Genomic DNA, 18,208 nt, shown 5'->3' on the forward strand with positions numbered 1-18,208 from the left:
TTGCACAAAAGTTGCTACTAACAAAATAAAATGCAATATGCATTCTCAAAACGACACACAAACAGCATAGATCCATCAGTACACTGAAAGATACACATGCATGATGGCACACACACTCGCGCATACATACTATGCACTCATGACTGGAAGACTGCGATAATACCTGACTATTCAAAAAATTCTCCCAGCACCGTCTTTAATACTGAAAATTGAGGTTTGGATAGTGAAGAAGCATTAAACTAGCATATTTTTCGGAATGGCTGAACTTATGTGCGTCATGCTATGTCAGAAACCACAGAAGAACAATCAGTGGTCCCGAATGGTGTAAATATGACAAAACTATACATTCATAAAACCATTAAAAAGCACTTCTATCGGTGTACAATCTCTGAAACCTGAACAGTGTAGAGGCAGAAAATAAGAGTCCAGTTTTTTCAGTTATAGTGCAATGCTAAGTTCATGAAACCTAACTTTACCATAAACATGCAGATGTGTGCACAGACAGTACATATAAACAGAATGATAATACAGTGCAACAGGACAGCTTATACACTCAGTCCGAATAAGAAAAGTGGGTTTGCAAATAAAAATGGTCCCGATGAATATATTTCAAGATAAAAGCTGCAGACCCTGTACTTTTACTGTACTAAAGGACTCAGAAATCGGTGTGGTTATTAAAGGAGCAGCTGGTTTGTAGTAGCTTATTATACTTGGAGGTGAGTTAGACCTTACGGTTTACTGAGGAAAAGCTTGAAGAAGCAACTCTTACTTAGGACTACCAGTTGGACCAGAACATCTGAATTATCAAAAAGTATTTATGGTAGTTCTGTAAAACCATCCTATATTCAGTGAATATTTGTGACCTACTCTGTGAAAACCCATCTAAAGTCATTTTTGTGAGTTAGGGTTTTCTACATAAATTCATCCTAGATAATGTAAAGACAGTTTTGTGAAAATATAATTTTGACATCTTTAATATTGACTGAGTAAGAGCATGCTAATGATTGAAATAAAAGTAAAACAAATTATTAAAATTAAACATTGATGCTCCTAATCTCATAATTAGATTGAGACTTTAGCCTGGATTTCACAGACAGGGTCACATTTGTATAACCAGAACTTTCCTGCAGGTTTTAAGGATGTGCCCTTATACCCTTGCATTCAGCAATGAAAGTCATTTAGGGATAGTTCACCCAAAATGAAAATAATGTCATTAATGACCCACCCCCACGTCGCTCCAAACTCGCAAGACCTCAATTCATCCTCGGAACACAGTTCAAGATGTTCCAGATTCAGTCCGAGAGCTTGGTGACCCTTCGTTGAAAATCTACGTACGGTATACTGTCCATGTCAAGAAAGGCAATAAAAACATCATCAGAGCAGTCCATGTGACATCAGTGGGTCAGCCAGAACACGTTGAAGCATCGAAAATACACTTCGGTCCAAAAACAACAAAAATTATGACTTTATTCAGCATTGTCCTCTCTTCTGCTCTTCCGTGAAGCACATGCGCGAGACCAAAGTCACGTGACTGCAGTGACGCGACTGACGTGTTATCTGGTGCGCCCCAGCTGTTTTAGTTTTTTTGTTTTTGTGCGTTCGTTTACAGACTGAGAGAGATGCACGCTGTAAGTTTGAAAAAAAAACCTTCGCAAAAATGTCTAAGAATAACACGTCAGCCGCGTCACTGCAGTCACGCGACTCCAGTCCAGCGCATGCACCCCACAACAGACGCGGAAGAGAAAACAATGCTGAACAAAGTCGCAATTTATTTATTTTTTTGACCAAAATGTATTTTCCATGCTTCAACAAACTCCAACTGACCCACTAATGTCACATGGACTACTTTGATGATGTTTTAATTACCCTTCTGCACATGGACAGTATAGACTGTTTCACCCAATAAGCGTCTGGTCTGAACTTTACTTCCGGTTTCTGTTTGTTTAATGGTCTGACTAGTTGCTGAAACTGAACTTTTAAACAAATACCTTGTCGAAAATAACAAATGTTTTGGGTTCCTATGTAATCTACGTGTTGTTTATTGTGCTTGCTATATAAATAAACTACTTTAAAAGGACTTTGTTGTTATTTATTCTTCACAGAGTTTACCGGAAGTTACGTGAGGACCACGAAAGCCGCTTGGTTATGTTGTTACTGCTGAAACCGTCTATACAGTGCATCGATTTTCAACGAAGGGTCAACAAGCTCTGGGACCAAATACAAAACATCCCAAACTGTGCTCCGAAGATAAACAAAGGTCACACGAGCCTGAAACGACCTGAGGGTGAGTCATCAATGACATTATTTTCATTTTTGGGTGAACTATCCCTTTAAATGTCTGTTTGGACTTTTAAGTGCGACATCTGTACTCATGTATTTGTAATTCACATTAAAGGGATAGTTCACCCAAAATGAAACTTCTGTCATCATTTTCACATCCTCATGATTTTCTAAACCTGTATAAATACATTTCTTCTGATATTTTGATAAATATTGGTAAGCACACAGTTGACAGTACCCATTGAATTCAATGATATTTGTTTTTCCTATGGTTACAGTACAATCAGCTGTGCGCACACCATCACTCATCAAAATATCTTCTTTTGTGTTCATCAGAAAAAAGAAACTCATACAGGTTAAGAACAACATGAGAAAATTTTTGGGTGAACTATCCCTTTAACCATCACCGTGTGAAATTTGGATTAGTGGGGTAACTCCATCAAAGTGAAATCAGGAACAGAACCCTGGCCGCACTCTATAAGGCGAATCTCGGGTTAAACTGGGATCTGATGGGAGAGGCCGTGTCCCATCTTTGCCTTGTCCCTCATCCTGTTGGTCCAAAAGGCTGTCATTCACCCAAGGGGAAAAAGGGGTTGGTGGTTCCATTGGAGTAGGAAGAACAGCCACAGCTCCTCCAAACTCCACAGTGGATGGGGTTTCGGTGCTAGAGGTGTGAGCAGGGGATTCACCCCACTGGGATCCACAGCGTGCTCGCGGAGATGGGCGGGGCCTAGCCAGGAAGTCAAGAGTCTTGGGGCGCTCAGGCTGAAAGCGGCGACGTGGTGTAGGTGGAAAAATTAGATTCGGGTCAGGCAAACGGGGCACCTCGGAGGGGACCTCGCTTAGGCTCCATGGACTCACTGTACAGTGGCATCACAAAAGCACATTAGCAAACTCAAATTATTTTCATACCCTTACTGCCATGTTATTGATTATGTAAATTTGATCATATTTATATAATTAAACATCATGTCTAGGCTTGATAGAAGTTTATATATGTTTCTCACCTGTCTGCTCCTGTAATGTTTTGGAGGGCGTAGTTGCTGTGTGATTATGGATATTATGGGCAGATCCTATTTTTATTGCGCCATCTGATGGTGTGCGACGAAGCTTACAGGTGGCACTGGGAGCAGAGGGCACGTGTGTAGGTGTGAGAGACTGTCGAGGGTGTCGTTTAAAGCTCTCCAGGTGGGTGTTGACAAGTGGGTTCAGAGGAGGCGGAGTCTGTACAGGTGGTGGGGCATGTGGCATAGATGGGTGGATCACAAGTAGCTCTTCGCTGTCAAAGCGAAGGAGAGACCGGGTTGAGTTACAGTCTGAGATAGATGAGAGAGACAGCAGTGTTTGGGAAGAAGGCAGAGGGGGAGGGCGACGGGGGCTTTCACGTTTAAAAAGTTTCCTTGTGGGTGAGCTGGTACAGCGAATTTGACCACCAGCACGATGAAACAACCCTTCCCATCGTGGACGGACACTCTCCTCTACACGCACAAGGTCCAGTAGGTTATGGCCTAATGCCACGGCAGCCAAAACCGCACCCCAACCGAGCAACACCAGCTCTGATTTACGGCTTCCGGTTGGGGTACGACGCGTATAACTGGGAGATGCGTCAGAAGCCGTAGCAGTCGTACCGCTCTCTGTGCCTTGGCTTTCCGCAGCAGGACCATCCCTGTGGAATGGGATGCAGAGGTATGATTGGCCAGGAGAATCAGCTGACTCAGATGGGAAGCAGCAGTCCTCATTTTCTACAAAGAGAAAGTTGGGGGGGCAGAGAGATTTCACAATGTTGCATCATCAGATCACCCCATACTTGTCAGGGGGGTTGTTGTTTATTGCTTATTTGCTTTCTTGATAAAACTATAATTTTGTGTTTAGTTTATGGTTTAAATTCATTGCGTAATCTAAAATGAGTTGAAGTTGGTTAAATTGGCACAATAATGAAAATATTACATCAGTAAATTGTCATTATACTTTAAAAAAGTGCCAGTGTAATACTATTTTAGTGCTTTGTGAAATAATGTTTCTACTTAACAGTCACACAAAACTGATTACAGACAAATTTAGCTACACAATTATTAATTTTAAACAGCATTTTAGGCTACTATTCTCTATAACATTCTGTCTTTTATCCCTATTTACAGTATATGTATTTGTTGGTTTGCAATAATAGTATATTGAGGACTACTGTATACGCTCATATATGTTGTGTATGTCCTTCTGTACATATTTGTTTATATCTGCACCGGTCCATATCTGTATATGTTTTTAATCTATGGGTGTACATCTGAACAGAGAGCCAAAATGTTGTTTTACAATCATTAAAGGGAACATATTATGCAAAATCCACTTTTACAAAGTGTTTGGACATAAATATGTGTTGGCATACAATGAAAAAAATGCAATGCTGTTGCCTCACAGTAAACTCCGGTTTCTTCCCACAGACCAAAAACATGCAAGTTAGGTGTATTGGAAATACCAAATTGTCCCTCCCAACCTGTATAAGGATTAACTTATATGGATTAACTGGTTCTTGCCATGAATATAGACATAGATGCTGGAATGGTGTAAAGAATAAATAAAGAAAAAGAAAAAAACACTGTAGTCTCACTTGTTAATGTGACCTCACACAAACAAAGCCCTACCCACTGACTGTTTGGTCAATTTTACCCTAAATTTTTTCTTAATGTGTTTGTTAGCACATTGTAGTGCTAATGCGGTTAAAGATACTATTGTCTCAGACTGTTTTCACAGCCTCCGGAGGTCGCATATTCAGGCTGCATACGCATTTAAGCCTGGTTTATTTAAAGGGACACTCCACTTTTTTGAAAATAGGCTTATTTTCCAGCTCCCCTAGAGTTAAACAATTGATTTTTACCGTTTTGGAATCCTGATTTCTGGGTCTGGCGGTACCACTTTTAGCATAGCTTAGCACAATCCATTGAATCTGATTAGACCATTAGCATCGCCCTCAATAATCAAGGACTTTGCTGCCGTAACATGGCTGCAGGAGGCACAATAATATTACGCAGTGCCCGAAAATAGTCCCCTGCTGCGTAATATCATTGTGCCTGCTGCAGCCATGTTACGGCAGCAAAGTCCTTGATTATTACGCCAGAATGAGAGTATAGTTCTTAGCCATATCTGCCTAGAAAATCGCAACTTAATTTTCCGTTGGTCTTAGTACACGATGTAACTACAGAAGGGTCAAGTTTTAAATAGGAAAAACATTGAAACTCTTTAGTCAACTTATAATTGTTAATATTCGTCTTGATGACGTATGCAGTCTACAAATGTGACCTCTGGAGGCTGCACTAGTCACTAGTCCCAAATGGCACACCTTGGACTTATAAACTTCCTCAGAGTCCACACTTTGATGACATCATGTAGTGCAGACCTTAGGGACCCTTGATGCAAGTCCTTGAGGGCCCACCAGAGTCGTATTTTGGGACAGACTCCCTTCACGTTGGAAATAGGAAGAGAAGTTGTCCATTAGCGTGAACTCCTCCCATCCGTCGTCTGATTGGTCTGAAGACCGTATCAAGGGTGCAAAGGGGGCGCTGATGAGCACACTTCAGAGCATAAAAATGACAGATGGGACACCCTACGGACTCGTAGACTAAGCGAGCCAGCACAATTTAAGGCCACGAGACCGAAAGTCAACATAAAGTGCACCATTTGGGACAGGGTCCAAGTCTCTCTGGGTAAGTAAGTGAGTAGCAGTAACTCATTTGCATTTAAAAGGTACACACATAAAAAGAGCACTTTTTGCTCACACCCAAATTTTGGATGTTATAGCATTTTGGACATGCTATGATATGTACCCTTTAAAAACCTGTATGGGTTAAACCATAATCTGAGTATAATGGGGCATACTATGTCTTTCTCAATATCTATTGTGGTTATAGCACTTGATTTTGATGCATGTGTGATGTAGTAATGTAAGTGTAAGTGTAATGTAAACCAAGTTTTACCAGTCTCTGCCAGGCTGGATACTCCGGGGACCGCAGGACTGTGTCTGGGGGATCGGCGCAGGTTTGGTGCACTACAGGAACGCTGCCGACTGACCTCTTTAGGAGTCCTCAAACTATGTGAGACAGACGCATGCACACAGTAACACACGTATACATGTATGTGTAAACAAATTTGGTAAAGAATTATGAACACACACACACACACACACACACATACCTTTCATCAGCGCTGTGTTCTCTTTGGGTTCTCCCTTTTTTGCGTGTACATTTTCTTTCTTCCTCTTCATCAAACTGAAATGCAGCATTACGACCCCATGCTTGACCTCCAACCCCAGGCGTTACTGTCATCATAAAGTTCTATTAAGATTTTGGCTTTGACACTGTATACAGTAGGTTTTGTATAGATACTGTTTAGATGCACACAGTACTGCACCATAATGCAGTTACACACGCTTACACTGAATTGCTCGAAGGCGTGGCAAAACAGGGGGACTATTTGGAGGGGTGGAGTTACTGCCCAGAAAGCTCCACCTCCTGTCCAGAGATGGGGATGCTTGTACTGTGATCTTATGCTGAAAATCTAAAACACACACACAAAGCATAATAAAACCACATACATAACAGCATACACACAGTATGAAGGTACCATTTAAAATAATCTTATAAAAACTGGTGCTAACAGTCATCAACTTGTATGTTTTATAAGATCCCTTGTTTTGACCAAAAACCAGGGGTGGAAATGGGGGGGGGCACTGGGGGATGGAATCCAGGGAGTGAATTTCGAGGGGGAAAAGAGTTCCACCTCAAACTGGTTAGAATTTTAAAAATGGTGAAATTGAAAAGGAATTACATTTAATCAATTTAATGGCGATCAATTTTTTTTGTTATTGCAACTATTATTTTATAATGCATTATCAAGCTTGTCACATGACACCTCACAGTCACATGACTGATGTATCGGTTTCTTATTTAAAATATCCATTAACCAAATATCCAAATTTTCACAATCTACAAAATCTTTCTTTAACCTGAGGGCAAATCAGTTGATAAATTGTTAAACGTTTGTGTGATTTAAATACTCAAGAAAACAAACTTAGGAGGAAACATAAAAGTTGTTATTTTTAACCCATTTAAGAAGTCATTAAAATGCCCCTCCCCTCCAAACTAGAGTCCCCCTGTAAATTTCTGCCTCTTTCAGCCCTGCCAAAGACAATGCCATGATGCACTGAAAGAAGTATAGCTGGCCATGTAAAATGACTATTCAATTTTATTTTTCAATTATTTAATTGTTTCAAAGCAGCTTTACATTAATAGATGCAGTAGAAAACAGAAAAGCAGCAGAATACAGCGGCTAAGATTAACTGTACTAGCGAGTGTATTAATAATGTAACGTATAGAGGAGGGCGCTAAGTTAAGCCAATGTCAGCGGACTCCCCAGGGGTTGAAAAAATCCCCTAGGAAAAAAAATTGGGAGAGTGCCAGACAAAGCTGATTCTATAGAGGATATACACTCACCTAAAGGATTATTAGGAACACCATACTAATATTGTGTTCGACCCCCTTTTGCCTTCAAAACTGCCTTCATTCCACGTGGCATTGATTTAACAAGATTGAATCAAAATTGCTCAAATCACCGTTCTTTCCCATTCTGACATTCAGTTTGGAATTTAGGACATTGTCTTGACCAGGACCAAACCCCTAAATGCATTGAAGCAACTGCCATGTGATTGGTTGATTAGATAATTGCATTAATGAGAAATGAATAGGTGTTCCTAATAATCCTTTAGGTGAGTGTATTATATAATAGGTAAATTTTATAAAACTTTATGGGAATTAAAACATATATATATATATATATATATATATATAAACCAAACCGATATTTCACTTTACAGATTTCATTCAAATTAGGATGCTCCCTGTGAAATACTAACCGGACGGCAGGCTGATGCGGTTCCCATCACGCAGTTTAAGTCGACTGCACCGGAACTTTCCATGACGGTGTTGCACGCGTGGTTTCTCCTGGTAGAGCTGGTGAATGATGACATTGAGCTCTCTCTCCAAGATGTGAATTTCTCTCTCTGCCAGTTCCTGCTCACGCCGCCGTAAAGCCTCTTCTTGGTACTTCTGCTGTAGAGCCGCACGACTCAGTTCCTCCTCCCAAGATCGTAACTCCTACAGAAAGAAAAGATCCACTTACCCATCATTCTGCTCTGTGGTATGTATAACTTCGTAAACTTGATCACTTATGGCAAAAATCCAGTGAATAAGAAATGCAGAAATACATTAAGCCATGAATTATTTTTGTGTCACTACAGCTGTGAGTTTCACACAGAATTGATTGGAAATCAAAGATTTATTAAAAGTATGCGGTTTCTGATGAACCAGCTTTATTTAGCTCTATGCATATCTAGTGTGTGTGATGTTTAGATACTTTTGTTTGTTGTAGCTTAGAAAAAGTGTGTCTGTGAGTGCTTTGTGTGAATGCAGACCTTCTCTTTGGCTCTGAGTTGGTCAAACATCTCCTGAACCTCCAGCTTCCAGTCATCCTGCAGGGACTGGAACGATTCAGCTGGCATTTCAAAGAATCCAGACTCCTCAATAGCTGTCAGCTGGTCCAGAATACTGGTGAAAGGTGGACGTGCATGAGAGTCTACATTCCAACAGTCTACAGCAGATGAAACAACAAACAGTAGACAGCCTGTCAGCTAAACAGATGCTAAGAAGAAGGTGGGTGGGGGTGTTTTAATTTTTGGGCGAACTAGTCCTTTAATAGAGGGTAGCCATTCATGTAAACCAGTACAAAAAAATGAATACAATTTCTAGTAAGCTGAAAATAAAAAGTTTTCTTGCCTTCCATTAGTCGAGCAAATGGCTCAGGACAGGTGGATGGGATGGGCAAAGACAGTTTGTTCATGGCCACACCGTAAGCTACTGCCAGACCATCAATGCCACGAAATGGCACTTCTCCTGTCAGCAGCTCCCACAGCAAAACTCCGTAACTGAGAGAAAGAGACAAAGAGTTTGGAGTTCAAACTAAACTTTACTGACAACCGCAAGCTGTCAAAAAACATTACTTCTGCCTGAAATAGTAGGCAACAGCCACTGTGACAATAACACAAACACTACAAAACATGACAGTGCTGGAGTTTACAAACACTCCCATTAACATTTCAAAAAGATCTCAAGTTTAATTTTGTCTAATTTAAAATATGTGCTGCAGAGAGCAACTGGCTGACAAAAAGACAGAGAAACTTAAAAAAAACAAGACAAAAGAAAACTCGCACACAGGAATATAAATATTACAATTGATATCTAACAAGCTTAAGGTAGAGTAACAGAAGTACCATGAAGTACAAGCATTAGAAGCTATACAGTAAGGAAACAGACATGTCATCTTGCAAAATTAATTTTATAAAACGGCTCGTTCTGGTTCTTCATTCTGATTGGTTGAAACGCGTTCTAAGCCGTGATAAAATACCCCGGTAAACCCACGGTTCAGACCGCATCACAAGTATCACTGCGCCACTGTTGCTGCGTACTGATTTATGAAAATAAACACCACAGTCTTTAATCATGTTTTTATTTTTCTACCTTTGCACAGTTATGGCGATATCCAGATAAATGTCAATAAATAAAACATTTCGTCAATAAAGAGAAAACGTTCTCGTTCTCTGAGGTATTTTTTGTCTTATTAATATTTCCGCTATTATCCACTAGATGGCAATCTTACCCAACTTAAACACTGAGGCATTCATTCGACACAACAGCGTTGTGGTGGATTTAGCGTGATGTGTAAGTTTTGATCAGGCTCTGAATCTGATCTCTTACAAAGTTCTTCACAAAAATGGAATTATCTCCGCTTTTAGCTGAAAATTTGAGAGGTGATAACTGATAAGAGAACAAATGAAGGTAGGATGAAACGTTTTTTGATGTTGTTGGAAAGCGGATGGACTGTTCTTTCATTTTATATTTTATGTTTATTTAAAGAAGATAATTTTTCTATAAGGCATTAAACTAAAACTGGGTGGCAACTTAAAAAAAACGCTGACGGGGAAAGAGTTAAGCATGCTTCCAAGCATATTTGATCATCACTTCGACAGTTGCACGATATAAATGTTAATGTATATTTTAGATGAATGTTGATATATAAAAATAAACACCACAGTCTTTTATCATATTTTCATTGTGCCTTTGCTGCGTCTGTGTTGGTTGGGAACTGCGCTCTGTTGCAGCCACACTTGATTCTGAGGAACTACTTTATTTGGAGGAAGAGTAATATTTGTACTAATATAATTACAACTTATTTGTGTTTTATTTTGTGAAACCCTGCTATGCATATGATGTAACCGTTTTATAAACGCCATAAACTATAAAAATAAGTACATTAAAGAAGCCATAGCATGAAAATCTGACTTTTTATTTCAGTGGTAAAATTGGGTCCACAGTCCTTCTATCAATCTAGAAAATGTGTAAAAGAACAACCCAGTAACTTCGTTTTGGTAAACCATTCTCTGCAAGCATGTGAAAAATTAGGTCATTGAAATTTAGCTCCCCTTATGATGTCATAAGGGGATCTTATTATAATAATACCGCCCTTTAATCTGCACTATCCAACCATGGCACTGCCATTTAGTGCAGAGAGAAAGAGAGATAAAAAAAGAATTGACAGCACAACTGATTTACAATTTTAACAAACCACCATCATAGCGATCAGTGTTTTCATTTCATCAGCTCATTTGCATTTTAAAGGACACCCAAAATGGCACATTTTTGCTCGCACCTACAAAGTGGCAATTTTAACATGTTATAACAAATAATTTGTGGGGTATTTTGAGCTAAAACTTCAAATATGTACTCTGGGGACACCAAAGCTTTAGTTTACATTTTAAAAAAGTCTTGTGACATGGCCCCTTTAAGCCGTCGTCTAGCAATCCCAATGCTGCAAACAGTAAGTAAACATCTTAAATGTGTACCTTCAAACAATATAAAAAGTGAAAGCTGATCTACTTGAAAAACTTACTTTCAGTTGGTAAAACCTAAAAAATATTTAATTTCCTAAGTTTAAATTTTCTCACTTTAAGTTAAAAATTTAAGGGGAATTAAAAAAAAAAACTTTATTTGGTAACACCTAAAATATATTAAAACATTTTCAACTTTAATTTTTCACTTAAAGTGAGAACATTTTTGTTGAAAATTTTTTACCCACTGAAGTAATTTTTTAAGTTGATCCAACTTTTACTTTTGGTGTAAATATTTCCTTATACAAAGAATGCATGTCCATCAAAAGCAAAGCACTTGTGCGTCTGACATTTTGGTTTCGATTTTAAAATGCAGAAATGAGAAAATAACGTGCAGGACTTGTTTGATGTTGAACGAGTTATTAAGAGCGATAAGATAGGAAAACAATCTTACTCGCACTCACTGACAGGATTTTTCTATAAATTGACTCTATCAACTTCAAACAGGTCATTTTTAATCACATTCCAACAAATCATATATCATTTTGAAGGTTTTTTTTTTAATAGAGAATGTGAAATTAACAATAACTAATTTTTGAATTTTTTCAGTTTGCCAGGACTGTTTGCAAAGGGTTGGCAATTGTAAAAAGATTGGGAAACACTAATCTATAATCTAGCCAACAAAACAAACCAATATGGATGAAACTAACCATAGATGATTCTAGACCCAATTTTGGGACTAGTTAGGTAGTAAAGACAGACACACACATTTTTGCATTCATACCTCCAGACGTCACTGCCTTTAGAGAAGGTGGAGGACCGGATGACCTCAGGAGCCATCCAGGCATACGTTCCTGCCGCACTCATCTTTGTAGTCCGATGCCACTCTCGAGCCAAACCGAAATCTGTCACCTTAAGAGTCTTGTTGCTCAGATCATCATTCTCCACACGCTCCAGAATCAAAACTGTGGGTCAGAGTTTATAACAATAATGACTCGGGTGTCAATTAAATGACATTATATGTGATGTAGTCAATTTTAGCATGGGCCAGCAATAAAGGAACAAGACTCTTTATGGTTACAACAAAACAACATCAAGTTCATAAGCTAGGATATTTGATTGACAAGCAAACTGTGTTTAGATGCTTTGATCTCGACTCTTTAGAGCAAATTAACTTCAGCAGCTATAAACCTCAAGACACACAGCATCCTCCTGGTTTTATATCTTAAAGGTGACATAGAATGATTGAACGGGGTATTTATCCTTGTTCTGTGATGTGACATGTAGACAAAAAATGTTTGTTTGGGTCTGTAATGCCTTAGAAGCTTCCTAAAAACCTCTCTCAGATAGTTCTATTAGGGTGGGGGATTTTAAACAAGTGGTTTTGCACCTATTTGACTCCCCCTACTGGCTTAACTTGCAATCTCATTACTGATTGGCTGACTTTGCTGCCACTTAAAAAATGTAGCCAATTATTTTAAAGTGGAGGGGCAGTGAGATGCCTGTGATGTCATAAGCATCAGTTTTTCAGAGTGGGCCGTTTTCTGGCTGACATTTCTAAAAGAGGAATTTCTATGAGACTTAGATGTTTAGCATGTCTAGCACTTTTTGTATGTTCTGAATGCAGGTAGACTACCATTATTCAACAAAGACAAGGTAAAAATGGTTTTTCATTCTCTGTCCCCTTTAAATAACAACATTAACTGATCTTCAAGGTCTTATTTTAGCAATATCTCAGCAGCCTATAAAAGACCAGAGGAGGAGCCAATCAAATGACAAGGAGTCAAGATGATGGGAAATCCTCTGTAACAAGCTTTAGGTTTACAGGATTCAATCCGACAAGTCAACTACTAAACACAGAATAACAACCCACTAACACCATTACATGAATCACGCACTAAAAACACACTGCAACACCCATTCTTCCCATGACAGGGGGCAATTGTTACAAAAATTAACATATTTCTTATGTCTAATACAGCTACTAAAGATGACAGGTAGCATTTTGAAAGAGCTCTCTGTAATGCTGTCTGTCTATCATAGGATCTGTTAACAATAAAAGATTGCTTACTGTTGCTAGATTTTAGATCTCTGTGGATGACAGGTACGATGGCCTGGCAGTGCAGGTAAAGCATGGCACGTGCAATCTGTACAGCCCAGTCCACAAGCGTGTGAGGAGGGATGCGCTTTCCAGCCAGCGCCCGGTTGAGGGGCCCACCGCGGGCATACTCCATGACCAGACAGAGGTTGGGTTCCTGCAGGCACACGCCCAGAAGGCCCATGATGTTGGGATGTTTTAGCATGGCAAAGAGCTTGGCCTCCTGCCGGACGCTTTCAAGCGTCTGAGACACGTCCTCATCCAGGTCCCGGCGGGCTGCTTTCACTGCAACCTCCCTGCCTTTCCAAATGGCACTGTACACCTTTCCAAACCCTCCAACACCGATCATTTCCTCCAAGACCAACTCATTGAAATCTATATGGAGCACTGAAAGTGGGAGAGAGAAAACAGAGATGTGGCTTACTTAACTTAATGTAATTACATCTTTCAACAGATGAGAAAATGATATTGTGAATAAGCACCCATGTATAAAACTGAGAAAGTGTTTGAATAAGAGAGTTGGTGTACAGTGAAAGCAAACATGAGTTTTCTGCTAAATAAACTGACCAGGCAGGGGAACCACATGAAACCATCAAACCAGCCAACGTTAATTTATGCTCTTGTTTATAGCAAGGTTGTGTGCTGTTCATACGAGTAACATCTCAAATACATGTGACGCATCCGGATGAAAAGAACCCTGCATTAATCTGTTTGGCTTTTGCTGCCGACAGCCGTTATAATGGCTAACGCTGAGATAAAAGACAAATTGAAGACAGTAAAACACAATCGTGTGTGAGCTTCTCTCCTCCCCGCTGCTCATATAATGACGGTGTGTCTGGGGCACTGTGTCTCCTATTAATATTGCAGTTGGAAGGTACCACATGATAAAAGTAGGCCAGCAGCCATCCATAAAAAGCAGACGACCACCAGCACCACACATCACGAAACACAGGCACACCAAAACTAATAACAAAAAGCATGAGAGATATGAAACACAGCCACACTGACTCTTAAGCATACAGCAAAAGAGACTAGTAACACTTCACATCACATTCAAAATTAAAAGAAAAATGTTAATGTAAAGCTCACATATGCACCTATAGTAAACACTATTAAAGCATCAGATGCACACAAATAGGTCCGTGTTGGTCCTGCAGTGCTTTGAGACTCTGAACTGAAATGCTGGCAACTTGATGATTCTGCAAAACTGAGGCTATAGGAAAGAGCTAAGAGCTGTTAAACTGTGGATGTTGAAACCAGACTACATCTGAGTAACAACTGTGTGTATATTTGTACATTTGATAAGACTGTAGGAAACTTTGTGAAGGCTTTTCCTTGCATGAAAATCCAGCTTATAAAGGTAGTTGTTTTGAAACATATTAGCTATTTTTCATAAGGTCATCATAGACCTTATTAAAGGTCACATTTTTCCTGATCCAATTTTTCAAACTTTAGTTAGTGTTTAATGTTGCTGTAGAGCAGTAATTCTTAAAGTGTGGTCCACTACCCCCCAGTGGTCTGCCAAAAGATGACCTAAACTAGGCAAGTGTTTATAGACTGTTTCAGCAGTAACAAACAAGCTGCTGTCGCGGTCCGCACGTAACTTCCGGTAAACTCCGCTAATAATAAATAACCACAAAGTACTTTAAACGTAGTTTATTTATGTAACAAGCAAGAAAAAACAACACATAGATTACATAGGAAACCAAAACATTTGATATTTTCGACGAGGCATTTGTTCAAGAGATCAGTTTAGCAACTAGTCAGACCATTAAAAAAACAAAACCGGAAATAAGGTTCGGATCCAGATGTGTATCACGTGCGTCCGATGAAACCGTCTATACAATCGTCATTTATTTAAGTCGATTTTTAATGCATTTGTGAAACTGTGATATCAGTTCTTGCCATTTTTTTTTAATAACATAAAAATGGATCTGTGGCTAAACCAAAGAGGAGTCAAAAGAAGGATCAAGCATCAACTGAAAGCAGCTAAAATCCACAGATCTATTAGTTTTGTAATGTACTAGTTTTTGTTTCATGTCTAAAATCCCTGTAATTTCAGTGATTTTGGACATTAAGGGGAACATTTTTTTAAGCATTTTAATGTTACCATAGTTACAACCATAAACTTCATATACCCACCACCTCAGTTTTAAATTAATGGCTCTTTGGAATGACATTAAGTGGGACCTATGCTGTTACAGTATGTTTAAATGCAGTTTTTTTTTCACATGTGCAGTTTGTTGTTCATATTAAGCTGCAACTCGTTTCACATTTACTTTTTCAAATGAAATAAAATTCATATAATAATTTCTGAACATAGCATTGCATTTGTGTTTAAAAAATTAGTTTTTGACTTAAAACAGTTGCATATTAAACTTAAATTTAGCTTATCCTTCCTATTTTGTTGTTTTTTTGGGGGGGCGTGTTAGAGTCGGATTCTGTTAGGTGGTCCTCAGAAAAAAATTGGAAGATAAAGTGGTCCTTGGGCTGAAAAAGTTTGAGAAACACTGCTGTAGAGCATAAATAATACCTGAAAAATTATAAAGCTCAAAGTTCACTTCCCCTTTCAAAGCCTACAGCGAATGGATGGTTTGGACTACAGCCCTCTACTTCCCGGTTGAATGACGTCAATAGAATAGTTTTTAACTAAACTTCGCACACAGGAATACGTCAGTCGCCAGCTAAGCTCAAACGGCACTGCTAAGCTAAGCTGCTGTCGAATCACAACACACTAAACAAACTACACAATCAGAACTCGTTACGTATTTTTGAAGAAGGGACTTCACAGAACAAGGAAGACATCGGCCTGTTTTGAGGACAGTGAAAACAGCGCTATAAAGATAAGTAAATTGTGTGAAAAATACAGCGTTTTTTACATGCGAACAATGAACACATGTTATATTGCGCACTGTAAACACAATCAAAGCTTCAAAAACACAGAAAGAATGGGACCTGTAACTTCCATTTAGACTTCCAAGGTTTTTCCAAGTAAAATATTCTAGAGTTTACCATTACTATATATATGTTATGAAAATAACCACCAAACAATAGGAAATATGTCTTTTAATGCTTACTTTGTCCTTTTTTAAAGTCACCTTGAGCCCCCTATTGGTTCCTGGCCTCCTGGTTAAGAAATACCGTCTTAGACCAACCACAAACCAGTTAACAGGTTTTTTTTGTAATTCATGAAACATGGTAGCTGGTCAACCAGCTAAGGACGGACCAGTAGACCAGGTATTATCAAGACTGGGCCAACTAAACCAGGTTAATTTAACAAAATCTGCATCTGATGCTTGCTGTGTTTAATTCAGCAGCTTCATATTTTTAACCCTCTGCTATGGCAGGGAGCAAACTGCATTTTTATTTTGGACTGAACACATGTTACATATTAGCCCACAAGAAAAACACTGTAGTATATTATAGTTTACTCTAGCAAAATATAAGCTTATCAATTCACAATATAGCCATTACAAATACAGTGAGTCCAAAAGGGACGAGCCCAGACTCTTGGGTTTTAGGCTATTTTAACTTATGCTGGGTTGTTTGAAAACAACCCAGCATTTTTAGAGTGTAAAGTATACTACAAATTACAAATGTTTATTGTAGTAAATACTGAATTATACAACAGTATTTTTCATGTGGGGTGTTGTCAAAATCAAATAGAAATCAATCAGACACATTCAACGCAAAAGATCAATGTTACAGAATGAATGCATCAGCCATCTCTTGTATTTAATTTAGATCCGTGGATGACGGGGTACCACTCCCCCCGTTACTTACGGTGTAATTGAGGCACCGAATAATCGCCGTACTCCTCCGGCGTATCCAGAATCTTCTCCGAGATAACATTACCGCTGCTTACGTAGTTACTGGGAAAAATACCGACGCGGTCCTCGATCATACCCGTCCACCATCCTTCATCTCCGGACACCATCGAGTCTTTAGACAGCACCTCTACCTGATCCCCCTTCCGCAGACTGAGCTCGTCCTCAGCGGTGGCATCATAATCAAACACGGCGGTCCAGTATCCAGCTCCGGACGGGGTCGCCGCCGCTGCAGGGCCATGCCCGGGGGTACGTGTCCCTGGCCGGCCCGAGGACTCCGCGGTTTCATCGCCCTCTTTGCTGCTGCTAAAGGGGAAACTGAAAGCATCCATGGTGCCGATCCATAGGTGCAACCGGCACGGTTTAGCTCATCGCCTGCCGCAGAGCTCGAGTATCTGCAGAGATACACAATTAATCCGAACAGCTTCTCGCTTTACCCTGCATCGGACCCGTTGCCCACCTCATACCACACAAACAGAACCGCTCGGGTGGTTAAATGATCTGTCGGTGCCGAACATAATGCACTTTTTTCTTAAACTGGCTACAACATTGTCCCGCACCCCTCGTCCGTCCCTGAGCCAGCACTCGTCCCCCTCCCAGCACCTGATTCCAGTGGTTTAACGTGTTAACGAGTCCCTGATTCGAAGTGTTTGATTGGCGCAGTGGGGCATCAATCACGTTTTGTGTTTCTAGGACCCGCCCATTAAATCTCTTTCACAGTAAATGCGGTAGAGTGAGTTCAGCACCACGGGCACGGGACAGCGCACGAGCGCACATGATACAGTACTAAAAAAGTCCCCATGATATTAATACGTTTATAAATACGTTTTGGCTGAATATGTACTAATATATTAGTTATATGATATGTCATTAATACAGGTAAAGAAACTGGAAAAGAATTTTGGCTAATAAACCTGACTTCTTTTGGCTATAAACATATACATGAATGTAAAGCATCTAACATATACAGTACCGCATTTTAAGATGTTTCCCCCCAAGTTTTTTTATCTGAAAACACGAGGAAAGTACACTACTGAGCTTATCCCTCACTGTCATTTAATTCATTTCTATTTT

The 18,208-nt window shown here is 39.5% G+C and overlaps 1 protein-coding gene across 1 annotated transcript; it reads right to left on the bottom strand.

Moving 5' to 3' along the window:
- Nucleotides 1-1,874: 1,874 nt before the first annotated feature.
- map3k9 (mitogen-activated protein kinase kinase kinase 9) lies at nucleotides 1,875-17,934 on the bottom strand. Its single transcript, XM_055171047.2, has 11 exons — nucleotides 17,091-17,934; nucleotides 13,281-13,694; nucleotides 11,994-12,174; nucleotides 9,102-9,250; nucleotides 8,741-8,916; nucleotides 8,183-8,423; nucleotides 6,706-6,828; nucleotides 6,466-6,589; nucleotides 6,249-6,361; nucleotides 3,288-4,022; nucleotides 1,875-3,140 (listed from the first exon to the last, which is right to left on the bottom strand). Exons 1-11 carry the CDS (start codon nucleotides 17,464-17,466, stop codon nucleotides 2,731-2,733), a joined length of 3,042 nt encoding a protein of 1,013 aa, XP_055027022.2. The 5' UTR covers nucleotides 17,467-17,934; the 3' UTR covers nucleotides 1,875-2,730.
- Between the last annotated feature and the right edge of the window lie 274 nt (nucleotides 17,935-18,208).

This window comes from Misgurnus anguillicaudatus, chromosome 11 (genome assembly GCF_027580225.2).
Source record: "Misgurnus anguillicaudatus chromosome 11, ASM2758022v2, whole genome shotgun sequence".
In the NCBI taxonomy this organism is placed as follows: domain Eukaryota; kingdom Metazoa; phylum Chordata; class Actinopteri; order Cypriniformes; family Cobitidae; genus Misgurnus; species Misgurnus anguillicaudatus.

Coding starts and splice junctions, on each gene's coding strand:
- map3k9 (XM_055171047.2), bottom strand. CDS start 17,466: ATGGATGCTTTCAGTTTCCCCTTTAGCAGCAGCAAAGAGGGCGATGAA. Junction 8,917..9,101: donor ATTTGCTCGACTAATGGAAG/GCAAGAAAACTT, acceptor CATCTGCTGTAG/ACTGTTGGAATGTAGACTCT. Junction 4,023..6,248: donor ATCCAGCCTGGCAGAGACTG/GTAAAACTTGGT, acceptor TTCTCTTTGTAG/AAAATGAGGACTGCTGCTTC.